Genomic DNA, 17,202 nt, shown 5'->3' with positions numbered 1-17,202 from the left:
TTTAACTCTTCTTTTCTAAATCCTACTCCATCTTTAGAATCCAGCTTAAGTCTCTCCAATTCTCCCTGTAATTTTACACTAATATAGTCCCTCAGCTGCAGTCACGATTCCAACATTATGCTATTTATATGTGTCATGACATTGTAGGTATAGGTAATGGTAGAGAATCTAGTTATCTTGTTGTCAAGGTGTATTTAACAGTTTCATGGGGGGAGGTGTCCTTTTCTTTGGGGGGTAGAGATGCACACTGCAATTCTTTGTTTCCCGGTAATCTGGTCTTCCTCACACCATTTGTTTATGAGAATACAAGTGTATACCTGCTTATACTTTTGTTTTGTATTTGACATGAAAGTTGTATCAGAGAGAACATATGACATTCATCCTTTTGGGATTGCTTATTTCATTGAGCATAATGGTATCCAGTTGGGACTACTTTGTTGCAAAGTGTAGAATTTCATTCTTTTTAATGGTTGAATAGCATTCCACAGAGTAGAGTACCTTTATCCAATTCTCTTTTGATGGGCATCCAAGTTGTTTTCACGTCTTTGCTACTGTGGATTGTGTTGCTATGAATACAGAGATGCAGGTTGTTTTCTTATATGTAAGTTTCACTTCCTTTGGATATATTTCCAAGAGTAGGATTACTGGGTCACATGGTAGATACATTTTCAGTTGTCTGAGCACTCTCCATACTGACTTTCATGGTGGCTGCACAAGCTTACAATCCCACCAGCAAGGCAATAGGGTACCTTTTTCCCCACAACCTCACTATTAGGGGGTATGAGATTTCTGTATGTAGGCCATTCTCACTGGAGTTAAGTGGAACATAAGTGTGGTTTTTATTTGTATTTCCCCTTTGCTAGGGTGCCTGAGAATTTTTTTCATATATCTATTAGCCATTTGAATTTATTGTTTTGCAAAATTGTTCATTTCCTTTGCCCATTTCTTAACTGGTTTGTTTTGCTGTCTTTTGTATTTCTGGAGCTCTTTGTAGATGCTGGGTATTAGTCTCCTGCTGTGTAATGTGCAAAGATTTTTCTCCCATTCTGTTGGTTGATTCTTCACTATGTTGATCATTTCCTTCATGCACAGAAGCGTCTTAGTTTGATGTAGTCTCACTTGTTTATTTTGGCTTTGACGTCTACAATTTGATGACTTTTCTAGGAAGTCTATACCTTATAGCATGCTTCCTATATTTTGATCTAATAGTTTGATGATTTCTAAGTGCAGACTTAGATTCTAGACCCATTTAGATTTGGTCTTTGGTGCAGTCCAAAGTGTGTGTGTGGGGGGTCAAGTTTCTTCTATATGAGGTTATTCAATTGTCCCAACAGCATTTGTTGAAGAGACCAGGCTTTTTTCCCTGGGTTATTTTCAGTTCCTCTGCTGAAGATTAGTTGGCTTTACATGTGTTGGCTCTCTTCTGGGGTTTCTACTCTCTTCCATTCATCTTCTTCTCTGTTTCTGTACCAGTACCAGACTGCTTTGATTACCACTGCCATGTAATATATCTTAAGACCTGGAATTATGATTCCTCTGGTTTCATTTTCATTCTTCAAGATAGCTTTGGCTTTCTGTGATCTCTTGTGTTTCCAGATGAATTTTTCTATCATTTTTTTCCGGCTCTGTGAAGTATGTTGTTGGGATTGTACTGAATCTGTATATCACTTTTGGTGATATGGAGAATTTGGTGATGCTGATTCTGCTGCTCCAGGAACAGGGCACATTTCTCCACCTTTTAATGTATTCTTCTATTTCCTTTTAAATGTTTTGTGATTTTCCTCATAGAGGTCCTCCATGTCTTTGGCCAGATTTATTTCGCCGTATGTAAGGCTAGTTCTTTCTTAACCCTGGAGTTGTCGGTGTGTACTAGGGCCATCAATTTGTGCTCCTTGATTTTGTACCTGCTACATTGCCAAACATTTTATAAGTTCTGATAGTCTCTTTACTGAATCTTTTGGTTTACAGAATCATGTCATCTGCAAACAGGAATAAGTTGAATTCCTCTTTTCCGATTTGAATTCCTTGCCAAATATTATGTTGAATAGCAGTGGTGATAACAGATATCTTTGTCTTCAGATATTAGTGGAAAAACTTCCAATCTTTCCCCCATTCAGCAGGATACTGGCATTGGGCTTTTCATAAATTGCTTTAATTGTACTGTAGAATGTTCCTTCTATGCCTTTCTTGCTTAGGGTTTTTAGCATGAAGTGGTGTTGGATTTTATCAAATGGTTTCTCTGCATTTATTAACACAATCACATGATTTTTACTCTTTATTTTGTTAACGTGGTGAATCAAATTTGTTGACTTGTGCATATTAAACCATCCTTGCATGCCTGGGATAAATCCTGCCTGGTCTGGGAGAACGATCCATTTGATGTGTTGTTGGATTCTGTTGGCTAGTATTTTGTTGAGGATTTTTGCCTCTATGTTCATCAGAATATCAGTCCATGGCTCTCTTTTTCTGTTGTGTCTGTCTCTATCTGGCTTTGGTATTATGGTGAAGTTGGCTTCATAAAAACAGTTTGCCTCCTTTTCTATTGTTTTAAATAGATTGTGGAGAATTGGGGTCAGTTTTTCTTGGAATGTTTGGTGGATTTCAGCAATGAAGCCACCTGGTCCTGGACTTTTCTTTGCTGAGAGGTATTTAATTACTGGTTTGATCTCTTTGCTGGTTATTGGTTTATTTAGATCTCGTTTCACATCATAATTGTTTTGGTGAATGGTATGTGTCCAGCAATCTATCAATTTCTTACAGGTTTTTGATTTGTTGGCATATGGTTGCTTGTAACTTGTAACAATTCCTGATTATTCTATGTATGTCTGAGGTACCCTCTATGTTTCCTTCTTCATCTCTAAGTCCACTGGTTTGTGTCCACACCCTCTTTTTTTTTTTTTAATCAGTTGGGCTAGTGGTATATGCTGCTTATACTTTCAAAGAACCAACTCTTTGATTCATTGATTTTTTAAAAAAAATATTTATTTTCTTTTTATTGCAAAGTCAGATATATGGAGAGGAGGAGAGAGAGTTAAGATCCTCCATCCATTGATTCACTCCCCAAGTGGACACAATGGCTGAAGCTGTACTGATCTGAAGTCAGGAGCCTGGAGCCTCTTCCTGGTCTCCCACGCAGGTGCAGAGTGCCAAGGTTATGAGCTGTCCTTTACTGCTTTCCCAGGCCACAAGCAGGGAGCTGGATGGGAAGCAGAGCCACTGAGATTAGAACTGGCACCCATATGGGATCCCAGTGCATACAAGGTGAGGACTTTAGCCACTAGGCTACCACACCAGGTCATGATTCGCTGATTTTATGTATTGTTCTTTTGGTCTTGTTCTATTGATCTTGGGATTATTCTGCTGTTGTTTTTCTAACTCCTTCAGATGTATGGTTAGCTTGTTTACTTGACACCTTTCTCCTTTCTTGGCAGAACACTGACTGCAATTTGCCTCTTAGCACTGCCTTGGTGGCATCCCAGAGGTTTGATACGTAATGTTTATTTCTTCTTTGACTTCTTCAAAATGCATTGTTCATTCAGTAGCATGTTGTTCAGCTTCCAATTATTTCCATATTTTTCAGAGTATTTTGGCTTACTTATCTCCAGTTTCAATCTGTGGTGGTCTGAGAAGATGCACGGGATGATTTCAATTTTTTAAAATTGCCGAGGCTTGTTTTGTGACTTATAATGTGACCAATTCTAAAGAAGAAGATTCCATGTACTAACGAAGAAAAAGTATATTCAGTGTCTGTAGAATGAATGGTCCTATAGATATTAATCAGGCCCTTTTGTTCTATTGTCTGGATGAGGTAGTTACTTCCTTGCTGAGTTTGTCTCTTTGAACTGTACATTGATGTTAGTATGGTGTAAGCTCCCCCACTATTATTGTATTGGAGTCTATATCTCCCTTTAGGTCTGTCAATGGCTGTTTCAGGTAGCTAGGTGTCCTGGCATTTGATGTGTGTGTATTTATTATTGTTACCTTTTCTTACTGTATGAATTCTTTTATCATTATGTGGTATTCGTTTTTGTATATTTTAATACCTTTCATGTTGAAGTCTGTATCATCTGATATTACAATGACTGTATCAGCTTGTATTTCCTTTCAGTCATCATGAAATATCTTTTTCCATCCTTTCACTTTTAGTTTACATGTATCTTTGATGGTGAGATATGTCTCTTCTAGGCAACAGATAGATGGGTCCTGTTTTTTTTTACTTAGAGTGCTGATCTATGTCTTTTGACTGATGAGCTATTATGGTCATGGTTAATATCGACAGATAGTGATTTGGTTCTGTTATTCTTGTACCGGGTTTCTCATTATTTGATTTAGGCTTACTTTATGTTTTTTTGAGGGGGCGGGGAGAGTAAATATACATCCTTTACCATCATAGGATGTGTCTAGCTGCTGTTTTTCTGTCTTCAACATATTTCTGAGCAACGTTTATAGGGCTTGTGTGGTAGTGGCCAGGTCTTTCGGCTTTTGTTTACTTTGGAAGTATTTTATTTCATTTTCAAACACAAATGAGAGCTTTGCTGAACATGTTATTCTAGGCTGACAACTTTTGTTTGCTTGTTTATTGTTTTTAGAAACTGGAGTATATCACTCCATTCTCTTCTGACTTGAAGGATCTCCTCTGAGAAGTCAGCAATGAGTTTGATTGGTGTTTCCTCTGTAGGTTATCTGATTTTTTTTTGTGTATCTTTTTCAATATCTTTAATTTGTTTTCAACTGAAGGGAGCTTGATAATGATGTGTCAGATGAGGATGTTTCTGATCAAATTTGTTTGGGATTCTCTGCCCTTCCTGTATTTGGCCTCCCCTTATGTCTCTAATGTTTGAGAAGTTCTTTTTCATACTTTCAATGAATACATCTTACAATCCTTCTTCTCCTTCCATGAAACAGGCAATTTATGTATAATGTAATTTATACATTCAGAAACAGGTAATTTAAGTATAGTGTAAGTTGGTAGCTGTAACCCTGTGCTAACGTCTCAAATTCATAGCAGGCATTGGACCTCTGGGTAAATGTTTTGTGGAACTGTTATTTGAGAGTTTTTACTTGGTATTGTTACTAAGAGTGAGCAATTGGACTCCATTATTCATTTCTCCTCTAAGGTGCTCAAGAAGTCTCAGGATGTACAATCTGATCTCCAGATCTTATAAAAGGGATGACTAATCTTTTTTCTGTAATAATGCTTGGCCACATACAAAAGACCAAAAAGTCTAATTATATATTTTCATTTGGTGTGCTGATTTTCCGAAATAACTATTTCTAGGCTTCTTTGAAAAAGATTTACTTATTTATTTTAAAGTCAGGGTTACAAAAAGAGAAAAGTAAGATCTTCCATCTGCTGGTTCAATCCCCGAACTAACTACAAGGATTAGGGCTGGGCTAGGAAATAATAAAGAACCCTGTAGCTCCATCTGGGTCTCCCATGGGAGTGGCAGCAGCTCAAGCACTTGGGCTATCTTCTGCTGCTTCCCCAAATGGATTAACAAGAATGATGTATCAGAACTGGAGCAGCTGGACTTGAACTGGCACTCATATGAGATGCTGGCATCACAGGTGGCAGCTTAACCTGCTGTATTACAAAAGTAGCCCTCAACTCTGGGTTTCTAATTCTATTTTAGTGGTCTCATTCTAATTCAAAATCCTTTTATTATTTGATTTGGTAGTCTCATTACTGGAATGAACAATGATTTACTAATCTTACTTCATCCGTGTCAAAGTAAGGGTCTAAACCCTCTTAACAGTAACAACATAAAGTGATTTATGCAAGATTACAAGGAAAAATTATGCACCAACAAAGAAATAGAAAAAACTCCTAGAATCAGAGTATTTTTAGGATAATACAATTATATGTAATCTTTACTTCAACATCCTCATTAATGGAATGGTAAGCCTGTAATTGAGAAGTAAAATGAAAATGTTTTTTTCATTTTAAAATTTAACAAACAAAAGAGATTCAAGAAAGAAAGAGGGTAGGTGGGCAAAGTGGGCAACAGGGAAGGTAGAATGAGAAGTTTTACTGTGCTTTTAAAACAACATTGTGAAACACGTGAAATTTGTTCACTTAAAAATATTTTTTTAGAAGTCATGGTATGCTTGTAGAATTATAAATATTGATACAAAAAGTTAAAAGAAGGTACTAGAGCCCCAGGTGAGGAAGAAATAATAGTAATTTGGTTGTTGTAGGAATTCATGACTCCTGAATCAAACACATTTGTATTGTAGTGGATTAAGATAATTTGCAAATGAAATTAATAAATTTTAAATCCCTTTCAGAAATTAATAAAAAAAACTGACGGAGTGATGAAGACTGGCGATAAGAAATGTCCTCTCCCTCACTTTAAAGGAGGCAATGGATTTCCAAGCCTTGCTACTGGAGGTATGACTCAGACTGACAATATCGACATCACCTAGGAGTCTGGAAGAGATGCAGATCAGAAGCCTACACATAAAGCCACTACCTGAAGCAAAGCTACCACCTGCAGTACCAGTATCCCCTATGGGTGCTGGTTTGAGTCCCAGCTGCTCCACTTTTGATCCAGCTCCCTACTGATACACCTGGGAAAGCAGTTGAGGATTGGTTCAAACGCTTGAATCCCCTGAAGTCATGAGCAAGACCTGGAAGAAACACCAGGCTCCAGACTCTAGTCTGGCCCAGCCCTTGTCTTTGTTGGTGATTGAACCAGCAGATGGAAGATTCTGTTTGTGTCTCCTTTCTGTAACTTTCAAAAAAAAAAGTCTTAAGAACTGAAGGATTCTAAATCAGTGTAAATCCAGATCTACTAAATCACAATTTGCATCTTAACAATTATCTTCAGCTAATACCAAGTTTAATGTTGATATAAAGTTTGAGAAGCACTAACATAAACCAGCAAGCCTCATTCACAAAATAGCATGGAAATTTTATTATACCTTTTACAAGTTCAGTTAAGTGGTAAAGCCATAGAGTAAACAGACATATCAATTTCAGAAAAATGATCCACAATAACATAGTATCAGTTCATCCACCTGCTTTTTCAGAATCTAAAATATACAGGTAAGTGCTTCTCTAAAATAACATTATAGATTACCAGGATCTCTTAAATGTATAACCTGGAATTGTCTGCTCTGTTTCCTAATGAAGCTTGACCACAAAAGATAAAATTTTTCAAAAATCACTAGACACACTGCATTTCTATCTATGCTTTGCAATCAAAGTTTTGGGTATTTAATGTTTACATATTTAAAATTGTATCCTTGTATCAAGGTGATTATCAGAAAACAGTATCTGGACGGAATTTTCTTAATCCACTGCAGAAATGCACTTACTTTCTAACAATTAATGTTCTGCACACTTAAATTTTGTTAGTAAAAGAAACTGCTCTGCATAAAATATACTTAGGTTTTTGCTCTAGAATTATTATTAACAGTTTTTTCCATTACATAACATAACTTCCTATACTGTATATGGATGTCAAATGTGTGACACAAAGGGGCAAAGAAGACTAAAAAAAAAACTGACTGCCAAATATGTAGTCAAAATGTTTTATTACCCAAATGATGATATAAGCACATTGCCAATCAGGTAAGAAAACAAAATCCATATTTTAAGTTTGAAATCTAAGAATATAAAGACTTAATTTATCACATTTTCCTTTTGAAATCGATTATTCCATTAATTTGGAAATAAAAACCTGAAACCTGTTCTTCAATACCCATAATCACTTATTTCCAAATGGGCTGATATAGAGACGAGGATACACAAATGAAAATTCAGGAGCTATTTTTAAGAGGAAGCTAGAATGAATGAGTGGACAATGGTCAAAGTTATCAAATGTCTACTACATCTAATATTCCAGAGTTATCTAATAGGATTTAGTAATACACTACACTGAAGTTCAAGTTCTTCAATTTGTAGTTCTTTACTCACATCAGTAATATTGAGAAAGGCAAAATGAGCAACATTTTTCATTATAATAACATTAGACATCAGAAATGTTTTCTTAAGGATTCAATCTTTAACTCTACAATTGTAAGTATATCGTTAGGTAATCGCTTCCATCTCTGTAAACCAATTTCAGTTCAGAAAAATGAGCCAGCTTACCCTTTGCTAAATTAGTTTTCCAAAAAAGACTTCACTAAGAATACATGAGTTAAATTTTTCATTTGTATAATAACTACTTTAGGAGCACTTTCACAGAGATTCAAAGCATTTACATAGGTTGTCATTATTCAACAGAAAGATCAAGCTGATGAGCTGAGGTAGTGATTTTCCTTTGGATGACATGAACAAGTTGAACTAGTCCCACAGTCCAGAAAAAAACAACAAACAAAAAACCTCACTTTCGCTGTGCTACATTGTTCAGGTAGCCCCTTCAGTGCTGAAGTATTCCTTTCCCAGTTGCTTTCCAGCTCTAGGCTGAAGGTAGCTACCACACCCAAGATTAGGTTCCTTTTCCAGCACAGCCACCCTACAATCAGTAGTTAACATTAGACTGTAAGATCTGATCTTCTCACACCAATTGAGGACAATTCTAGAGGACCATCCTAATATCAGAGCCACAAATATTACGGCCAAGACCTTGAGATTATACCACAGCCCAACTTCTTCCTTTACTCCTTCCTCCTTCATTCACTTCATAGCCTCAGAATACCCAGGCACATCAACCTCCAACTCAAAATCTGCTTCCAGGGCTACCCAAGCTGTGACAGCACTACATTCTAAGCACTACATAGCTAATATCCTTAACCTCCAGCTCCAAGTAGAGTCAGTTGCTGCACTGTGCATCGTATTTAGCAAACAAGGCAATAATCTCTGTGAAGCCACAGAAGAATATCCAGTATACATAATACAATGTATTATTATTATTATCATCGTATCCAAGTGTCCCATTTTTAGATTTTTAGTATAAAATGGTTCATGGCAAATTATTTAATAAGTGAAGTTTTTAAAAATGTTCATGGAAAACGTGGACCATGAAAAAGTAAGCACATATTTCAGCAAAGATTTTACACCCAAATAAACCTATTTTCATTTTCATTTTTTAATTACACTTTTGAAGTATCCTCCTTTTAAAAAAGGATTTCTTTTCTTTCAAAATCAGAGACAAAGAGGGAGGAGGGTTGGGGAAAAGAAAAGGCAAGCCCTTCCATACATTGGCCCACTCCCCTAGATGTCCGCAAAGGCCAGAGTTGGGACAGGCTGCAACCAGAAGCTAAGAGATTCCTTTGGGTCTCTCACACAGTTGTAGGGATGCAAGCATGTGGGCCATCTTCCACTGCTTTCCCAGGTCAATAGCACTGAGCTGGATGAGAAGTGGAGCAGCTGGGAAATGAACTGGCACCCATTTGGGATGCCAGCATCACAAGCAGCAGTTTTATGTGCAACATCACAACACTGGCACCGAAGTAACCATCTGCCAGTATCTACCTTCCATCTGCCAGTTCGCTTCCCAAATGGCCACAATGGCCAGGGCTGGGCCAAGGCAAATCTAGGAGCAAGGAGCTTCCTCTCAATCTCCCACATGAGTACAGGGTCCCAAGTACTTGGACTATACTCCACTGCCTTTTCTAGGCACAAAAAGCCAAGGAGTTGGATCGGAAGTAGAGTAGCAGGGAATCAAACTGTTGTCTGTCTGTATGGGATGCGTGTGCTGCAGGCAGCGACTTAACCATTATGCCACAACACTAGTCCCAATACTCAAATTATATATCCTTAACAAAGAGTGACACCACCCTTCAAGCCAGAACCACCAATAATTTATCAAAATGACTAACAAAGAGAATAGGAGCGGCACCAGACATATATTCTGTAGGCCTTTCATAAAAAAATAGTTCCTTTAGTCACATATATGCAAATCTACTGGAAAAGTGATAATGAGCTTATCAAGGGAATGAGTACTGTTCAAAGAATGATGCCCCATAAATGTTGCCATGGCAAAATCGCAACGGTCTATCACAGCATGCTGTCAGCAATGCTATAAACAAGCATGTTTAGAGCAAGATTCTTGTCAAAAGAATTAATTTATGCGTTGATCATATTAAGTGCTTGAAAAGCTATTAGCTTACTGAAATATGCAAAGAAAATGATCAGAAAAAGAAGGAAGCCTGGAACAAGCACTGTGATGAACCAGGTTAAGCCACTGCTTGTGATACAGCAACCCATCATCAGAGTGCCAGTCCAAGTCCCAGGTGTGTGAGCATCCTGCCATACATGTGGGTTCCTGCCTCCTGGCTTCAGCCTGGCCAGACATGGTTGTTGAGGGAGTGTGTAAGTAGATGGTAGTGTGTTCTCTCTCTCTCTCTCTCTCTCTCTCTCTCTCTCTCCCCCCTTCTCCCTGCTTGCTTGTTGCTCTTTCAAACAAACAAATGGTTAAAATATAAAAAGAAGAAGATACATACACAGAGGAAGGTACCTGGTTCAACTGAAGCACAACTGTGCTCCTTTCAGAGCAGCTCACTTGATGAGAACCAATGGAAAGGGGTCTGAGCTGCTGGAATCTGTTCCCATCAATGCACATTGTAGTAAGTATTAAACAAAAACTTCAGGCCACAAAACAAAACAAAACAAAACAAAACAAAACAAAACAAAAACCCTGACACTGGAGTTAGGTTCATATTGTATCTTCTGTTAGCAGCAACCATTATAGAAATATTGCTTGTAGTCATGCTTACTTTGACTAGGCTACACTAAACCTAAGCTACAGGCACTGTGCTCCAAAGTTCTGTCACAGTGGGCTGGCACTGTGATGCAGCGGGAAAAGCCACTGCTTGCGATGCTGGCATCCCACATCAGAAATTAGGGTCCAGTTCCTGGCCAACTGTTCTACTTGTGGCTCAGATTCACGTCTAATGTGCCTGGTAAAGAAGCAGAAGAGATGATGGTCAAAGTCCTTGTGTCACTGCTACCCACATGGGAGACCCAGATGGCTTTGGCTTAGGTCAGCTCTGGAACCAGCACATGGAAGATTCTCTCTCTTTTTCCTTCTCCCCTCCCTACCCTCTCTCTTTGTAGCTCTACCTTTAATACAAAACACATCTTTAAAAGAAACTATCATGTTGACGTTCTCACTGACACCACCAACAAATACACTTCACTGAGTAGTGTCATTTATGTTTGGACAGCAGAAAATATCACAAATAAATTATCCTCTTCAAGCAATCTGTACAGTAAATTTTCTCCCATATCTTTAACATGCCAGACAATAGCATTTCCAGTTACACTTGCATTTAAAACTCAAGAGAACATTGTGTGTTCCATTCAGCAAACAGTCTTTAGTAAATGTGCCACTTGCAAAAGCTAATTCCTTAACAATGCCCCCTTTGCTTAATACATAGCAACAGAGCTGCATTTTAGAAGACTGCTTATTTTTTTCACTTTCTGAAGTAAATTCAGTGAAAATTTTAATCCTTTATTTCATTTTTTTACTAGGCAGCTTTTCTGTGTACTGGCTATAATTGCTATTATATTTCACTTCAAAATAGGCTTTTACTTGGTATTCATTTGACACAACCATTGGTGTCTGCATTACTAAACATATGATAGGATTTTTGATGTTTCATCATAAAGATATATTGCAAAACTTGGAAAACAGACAAATGTCCTTGATTGGACATTATACAATGTACTTACGTGTTAAAGCAAAATATAGTATCCAAGACAAATTTTAATTAAAAACAAAAAACCAGTTCTGTGGTGTAGCAGATAAAATCTTCTATGCTATGCCTGGAGCGGCAGCCTAGTGGCTAAATCCAAACCTTGTATGCACTGGGTTCCCATATGGGTGCCAGTTCATGTTCCACCTGCCCCACTTCCCACCCAGATTCCTGCCTGTGGCCTGGGAAAGCAGTAGAGGATGGCCCAAAGCCTGGGACCCTGTACCTGCATGGAAAACCCTGAGGAGGCTCCTGGCTCCTGTTCAGATCAGCTCAGCTCTGGCCATTATGGCCACTTGAGGAGTGAACCAGTGGATGGAAGATCTTTCTATCTGTATCTCCTTTTTTCTGTATATCTGCCTTTCAAATAAAATAAAATAAATATTTTTTAAAACACCTGCTATGTTACCATCCAGTATGGGTGCCAGTTTAAGTCCTACTGCTCCACTTGCAATCCAGCTCCCTGAGAATGAACCTGGGAAAGCAGCAGAAGATGGCTCAAGTACTTGTGTCTCTGCCACCTATGTGAGAGACCTGAATAAAGTGTCAGACTCCTGGGTGTGGCTGGCCAGGTTTTGATGATTGTAGCCATTTGGGGAGTGAACCAGTTCAAGCAAAAGTATTGTCCCATTCATTAAATCAGAAAATGATGGCACATTGTCCAGCTCTTTGTTTTTTAAAATATAGTTTTATTAGAGCACAGTCATACACATTAGTTTATGTTCCATCTAAGGCTGTTTTTGCAGTGCAATGTCAAATTTAAATGTGATGGAAACTGTGGTCTGCAAACCTGAGATATTCATACTATCTTGTCCTTTAAAAAGAAGTGCTGACCTCTGAACTATGTGAACATAAATGACATGACTAGTAAATCTGCAGATGACACAAACAGGGAGGAATGGTTAAGACACTGCATGACAGAATCAAAATTTAGAAAGATAAGACCAACTGAAAAAGATAGGCTCTATCAGGCTGAAACTTAATGAAGTATGACTCCTGGATGTTTCATCAATTATGCATACACATAGAGGGTGTAGAATACAGGCACTAAGGACAAATGATATTGAAATGATCTAGTTTTTCCCATTATTATTATTTTTATGATACAGTTCTCAGGCTGAAATGATCTAGTTTTAAAGTCCCATAAAATAATCCTATGACAGATATTTCAGGAAAGTGACACCAATAACTGCCTACTTGAAAAGAACTCTAGAACCTAGAACAGTTCCATTTAATGAAATTTCCTGTGCTAATGAAAATGCTCTCTATCTGTACTACTGAATGAGGTAGCCATAAGTACAAGTGGCAACTGAGGCATCATATGTGGTTATTGTGATTGACAGACTACATGTTAACATTTTTCTATACTTGTTCTTAGCCAAAAGCCAAGAAAATAAAAGTTACCATTTTGGATAGCACAAATTTGCAACTCTTAGAAACCAAGAGGTATATACCATTGTTGAGATCACATCTGCAGTGTTGTGTGCAGTTGCAGCTGCCATGCTAACAGACGGGTTAATTAACATCCAGAATGTGACCATATCATGGACTATGTCAAAATGATCTTGAGCTACCCTGTAATAGCATGCGTAAGCTTAGAGATTACTCATGATTATTAGAAAATAAAAAGCCACAGCAACAAAGTCAGAAGAAAAAAAAGAAATTACTAGAAAATGTTTTCAACTGTATATTAGGAAGAATCATCTGTTCAAATGTTATAAAACACAATAGGCTCCATTTTTATAGGCATATCAGAAAAGACTGAATTACTTTTCATTGAAGAAACTGGCAAATTCGTCTATCAGGTAGTAGAGTGGTCAAGCCTGTGACCAAATTCAACCAGGCATCCGTATTTGCAAATAACTTGTATTGGATTAAACCACATTCACTCTTTTATATATTATCTATGGCTAATTTCACATTACAACAACAGCTTGAGTAAGTGTTGTTGTAAGTGTGACAGAGGCTAAATTATTTACTACCTGAGCCCTTACAGAAAATGTTTGCTGCCCTCTGGGCTATAACAGTGGTTCTCAGAACCACTTGTAGAATAAAGGATACAGACATCTGGGCTTATGGGCTTATTGAAATAAGTTAGGACCTGATCTCTATATTTTTATCCTTATTAGGGTTTAACGCATGTACCATACCGTGTGTTCGTTGAAAGCATACAATTCAGCGGTTTTTAGTATATTCTCAGAGTTGTGCAACCAGCACTCAACTTTAGAACATTTTAATCATGCCCCCCCCAAAAAACCCACAACCATTAGCAGTTACTCTCCATTCTCTCCCAATTTTTACAGACCTAGCCACCACTTACCTGCTTTGTGTCTACAAATTTACCTATTCTTGACATATCCTATAAGTGGAATACTGCCTTATGTGATTATTTTTTTGACTGACTTCTTTCACTCGGCATATTTTTTCAAGGTTTTTCCATGTTGTGAAATGTTATTATCACTCTGTTTCTTCTTACTGACAAGTAATATTTCACAATATGGATCTGCTACATTTTGCTTATCCCATTTATAAGCTGACAAACAAGTGAGTTGTTTTTACTTTTTGACCATCACAAATAATGCTAATAATGAATGGTAGTGTGCAAATGTTTTGTGGATAAATTCTTTCATGTCTCTTGGTTTTAAAACTAAAAGTAAAATTACTGGGCTATATAGTGACTCCATATTTAACTCACCGGAACAAATAGGCTACTTTCCAAAGCAGCTCTGCCATCTCATATACCTACCAGCAGCATATGAAAGTTATTCATTTCCACACATCCTTGCCAATATATGCTATTGTCTGTCTTTATTATTAAAGTCATCCTAATGAGTGGGAAGTTGCCCTTCATCGTGATTCTGATTTGTATTTCCCCTATGGGCAATGACACTGAGCATCTTTTCAAATGCTTCAATATTTTTCCCAGCAATTCTTTTTTTTTCCCCCAGCAATTCTTGATAACATATTTTGAGAGCTTCTAAGAGGTCTATAAAAACTTTGAAGTCCTTTTGGCCATCAAGGATTCCACAGAATTAAAGCCCGAGACATATCACTTGCCTAACTTCTGCTTGATAAGACCTGATCGATTCCATCTTCATTTTATTTCATTTTTTTAAAAATTAATATAAAATTTAATCTTGAAATTATTGTTGTTTAGGTAACTAAGTAAACTATTCCATCATCTAAATTAATCAACACAATGGCAAATATTGTGTTCTTGGACTATGAGTGTATATACACAATTCATGCATTAATGGGAACCATAGAAAATTCTTCTGTACCTGTCATGATCCATCAGCAGTTTGGCAACATTCAGACACAAGTCCAAAGGCATGTCAATACACTGTATTTCTTTGACAACTAAGAAAGTGAAAAATGAAATAAAATTAGTCTCATTTTTAAGAAGTTTACCCAATTTCAACAATTTCCCTCTATCCAAAACCTACTTAGTAAATGTTTATCGTATATATCATGTTTTACTTGGCAGTATACCAAAAGACTTTTCTTTGCAAAGTACTAATACCCCATACTAGAGAGAAAGTATTCACAGAGGTACTTTGATATGGATGGTAAAGCAAACCACTATAATTCTTCCCAAAAGCAATTTGGTTACACTTCAATGTTAAAAAAACCCCATAGTGGTTTGGGGATAAGTCATACAAATCAATTTGAGATCACTTGCCATCTATACGGCCACAGGCAAGTTATTCAATTTTTCTACACTTTAGTTAACGCCAACCTCTGAAGATTACTGAGAAGATTGAATGAGTAATGTAGGGAAATTGCATAACAAATCACTTAACACTTAATAACTGTGCAATACTCTGTTACACCCCTTTACTTCAGAAATTGTATTTCTGAAAAGTATTTAAAATAACTGTGGGAATAAAGCTATTCAAAACAGTATATGATTACAGTAACAAAAGAAAGGAAATGCATTCTGAATGACCACTGAGTTAGCTATAAACTATTAATGCAAATATTGAAAGTGTTGAGTCACACGGAATATATACTAATAGAAAATGTTTTTAGGATTATTAAGTGAGGGGCTCGGCAGTATGGCCTGGTGGCTAAGTCTCGCCTTGATCCCATATGGCCGCTGGTTCTGGTCCCAGCAGTTCCACTTCCTCTCTGTCTCTCCTCCTCTCAGTATATCTGACTTTGTAATAAAAATAAAATAAATCTTTAAAAGAAAGATTATTAAGTGAAAAATTAGAAAGCAATATTATACTTATTATTGGTCACAATGCTGGAAAACAAGATAAATAAGCTAAATAAAAGACACTGAAAACAAAGTATCAAATTGCTAAAAGTTACCATTTTTAGAATCAAGTATTTATTCAACCAATATTTAATTTTTGTATCCTCTGTGTTAGCCACTGTGATTAGTGCTGGGATTCTAGCAGTATACAAGACACATAAAATTATTTGATGTTAAAGAGTTTATATTTTAGTGTTTGGTAGCACTGTTGGTATTTTTGTCATTTTCCAAATATGCCTTTATTGAATATGTGCTACTCCTTTACAATAAAAATGTATACTTTTTAAAAAAGATTTATTTTTATTGCAAAGTCAGATATACAGAGAGGAGGAGAGACAGAGAGGAAGATCTTCCTTCTGATGATTCACTCCCCAAGTGGCCACAACAGCTGGAGCTGAGCCAACACGAAGCCAGGAGCTTCTTCCAGGTCTCCCACACAGGTGCAGGGTCCCAAGGCTTTGGGCTGACCTTGACTGCTTTCCCCGGCCACAAGCAGGGAGCTAGGTGGGAAGCAGGGCTGCTGGGATTAGAACCGGCACCCAGATGGGATTCCGGTGTGTTCAAGGTGAGGTCTTTAAGCACCATGCTGTCGCGCTAGACCCAAAAATTGTATGCTTTTAAATTTCCATTTTTCTACTACAAAAAATAGTAGTGAAATTTTTATCCCAGCAATCAGACTGACAACTCCATGAGAAAAAAATTTCACAAGGAGCAGACTATAAAAGTAAATTTCATAATTCCTAATACAATAAAAATAAACAACAGTTTTATTATTTTTCAATATAAAAAACTTGGATTCAGAGAAGTCTTATAATCAGCAATCAATCAATGATTGACATTGCAAATTCATTACTATGAACATTACGAGTATCTACATTGAATTAAGTAAAAATAATCTGGAAATAAAGACTAACTTCATCCCCAGACCCTGTTTATGGGCCATGCATTGCCCAGGGAAGAGGATCTGGGTGAAAATCTGAATAGGAGCTACTGAGGGTGTGTTTGACATGTATGGAATGACTTCTAGGAACTTTCATGGAACTGTAACTGTAGGTAATTGAGGGAACTGAGATGGGGTGGATTAGAAGGGGGAATCTAGAGGGCCCACCTGGGTCAGGCCAATGCACTGGCCCAAGTGCACGAAAGCTTGGACTGGAAGCAGACAGGCTAGGTTGGGTCACAGCATCTCCTGGTGATGAAAGCTGTGCTTTGGCACCAATCTGGTAGCGGATCTTTAGGATTGCCCCAACTAGAATGCAGTGCCTGCTGGCACACATGAGGACTGAGGCTGGGGA

The 17,202-nt window shown here is 37.4% G+C and overlaps 1 protein-coding gene across 1 annotated transcript in view; it reads right to left on the bottom strand.

Annotated features, from left to right (window-relative positions):
• TEX11 (testis expressed 11) overlaps nucleotides 1-17,202 on the bottom strand; it is a 254,871-nt gene that overhangs the window by 138,509 nt on the left and 99,160 nt on the right. Inside the window, exon 12 of the mRNA XM_058658776.1 lies at nucleotides 14,928-15,006. Within this exon, the coding sequence (XP_058514759.1) occupies nucleotides 14,928-15,006 (79 nt within the window). The remainder of the gene's footprint in view (nucleotides 1-14,927; nucleotides 15,007-17,202) is intronic.

The sequence above is a fragment of the Ochotona princeps genome, chromosome X (genome assembly GCF_030435755.1).
Source record: "Ochotona princeps isolate mOchPri1 chromosome X, mOchPri1.hap1, whole genome shotgun sequence".
Taxonomy (NCBI): domain Eukaryota; kingdom Metazoa; phylum Chordata; class Mammalia; order Lagomorpha; family Ochotonidae; genus Ochotona; species Ochotona princeps.
This window is presented reverse-complemented; position numbering and strand designations above follow the sequence as displayed.